At 40.2% G+C, this 1,228-nt stretch overlaps 1 gene segment (V, D, J or C); it reads right to left on the bottom strand.

The window, feature by feature from the left end:
• Positions 1-612: 612 nt before the first annotated feature.
• Positions 613-1,147, bottom strand: LOC109954091 (immunoglobulin heavy variable 3-7-like; the record flags this gene model as incomplete). The annotated part of the segment is given in 2 exon segments: positions 613-923; positions 1,009-1,147. Coding segments are annotated over 2 exon segments (390 nt in total), but the record flags the coding sequence as incomplete, so codon positions are not given.
• Between the last annotated feature and the right edge of the window lie 81 nt (positions 1,148-1,228).

Below are 1,228 nucleotides of genomic sequence, written 5' to 3'. Positions count from 1 at the left end.
AAAAATGAAAATCACCCTAACATTATGTATTTCTTCAACACCACAAGAAAATGTAACACGTCACTGTTCTGGCAACTAATTTATGGACTGATGAAAACAAAACTGGTATGTTTTACACTGACACCCTTTAAATGATAGTGTAATGGTTTAATTTTCTATCTTGACTACATTACAAAACAAAATTGCACAAAAACTGTATTTATTTGTGGTATATTAACTACTAACTAAATTAGCTACTTTTTAAATTAGTATTGTAAGATATTTTATAACCCAATTTTAGTCCTAACTTTGTCAGATGAAGGTCTTTTAAAAAATCGTGTTACTAGATGAATTTGAGCTAAAGTCAGTTTGAATTACTGGGAGTCAGTAATGGTGGGATGACGATGGTGCAATGACTGGTTTTCTCATTGAACTGGTCTGAAGTCATCAGTGGTCTGAGGGCTCCTCCTCTGGTGGCTTCATGTTAGTAGTGTTCAGGGGTTTTGTTCAGGTCTACTGATGTTTGTGTTACTGTGAATCTGGCACAGTAATACACTGTAATACAATGTTTCTAGTAGAAGTGGTAAATAGAGGAAGTAGTTTTTGTATGGCTGCCCTACTGGTGTCTCTCACAGTGTCTCTTCGGGCACAGTAATACACTGCTGTGTCCTCGGTCTTCAGACTGTTCATCTGTAGATACACCTGCTTTCTGCTGTTGTCTCTGGAGGTGGTGAACCTGCCTTGGACGGACTGGGAGTAATAGATTCTATCACTGTCACCTTCAATGATCGCAACCCACTCCAGTCCTTTTGCAGGAGCCTGTCTGATCCAGGCCATCCAATAGCTATTAAAGTCCAAACCAGAGGCTGTACAGGTCAGTGTGTGGGATTCTCGAGGCCTTTTAACCACTGGTTCAGATTCTGTCAGAGTCTGACCATCAACACCTGTCAAGACAACAAAGCAAAACATCACATGCAACAAACCTACAATGTAAGAAACATCAAATAATAGATTGGTGAGGAGTTTCACCTGCCCAGCAGATAGTTAACAGCAGCAGTCCTTTACTGACATCCATCATGTTAAACTGTGTGTCCACTGTTCTCTGCATCGTCTCTGCAAACACATAAGTAGAAGTGGAACACACTGAAGGTTTTGCATTGACTCCTCCTCACAGCAGAGGAAACACCTGGACTGCAGATATTTGCTGAAACTGTGGAACTTGTGTTCAATGAATCAGTCCTCTACATCA

Source organism: Monopterus albus, unplaced genomic scaffold, assembly GCF_001952655.1.
Source record: "Monopterus albus unplaced genomic scaffold, M_albus_1.0 scaffold3162.1, whole genome shotgun sequence".
In the NCBI taxonomy this organism is placed as follows: domain Eukaryota; kingdom Metazoa; phylum Chordata; class Actinopteri; order Synbranchiformes; family Synbranchidae; genus Monopterus; species Monopterus albus.
The sequence above is the reverse complement of the archived record's forward strand: the minus strand, read 5'-3'. Positions and strand labels throughout refer to the sequence as shown.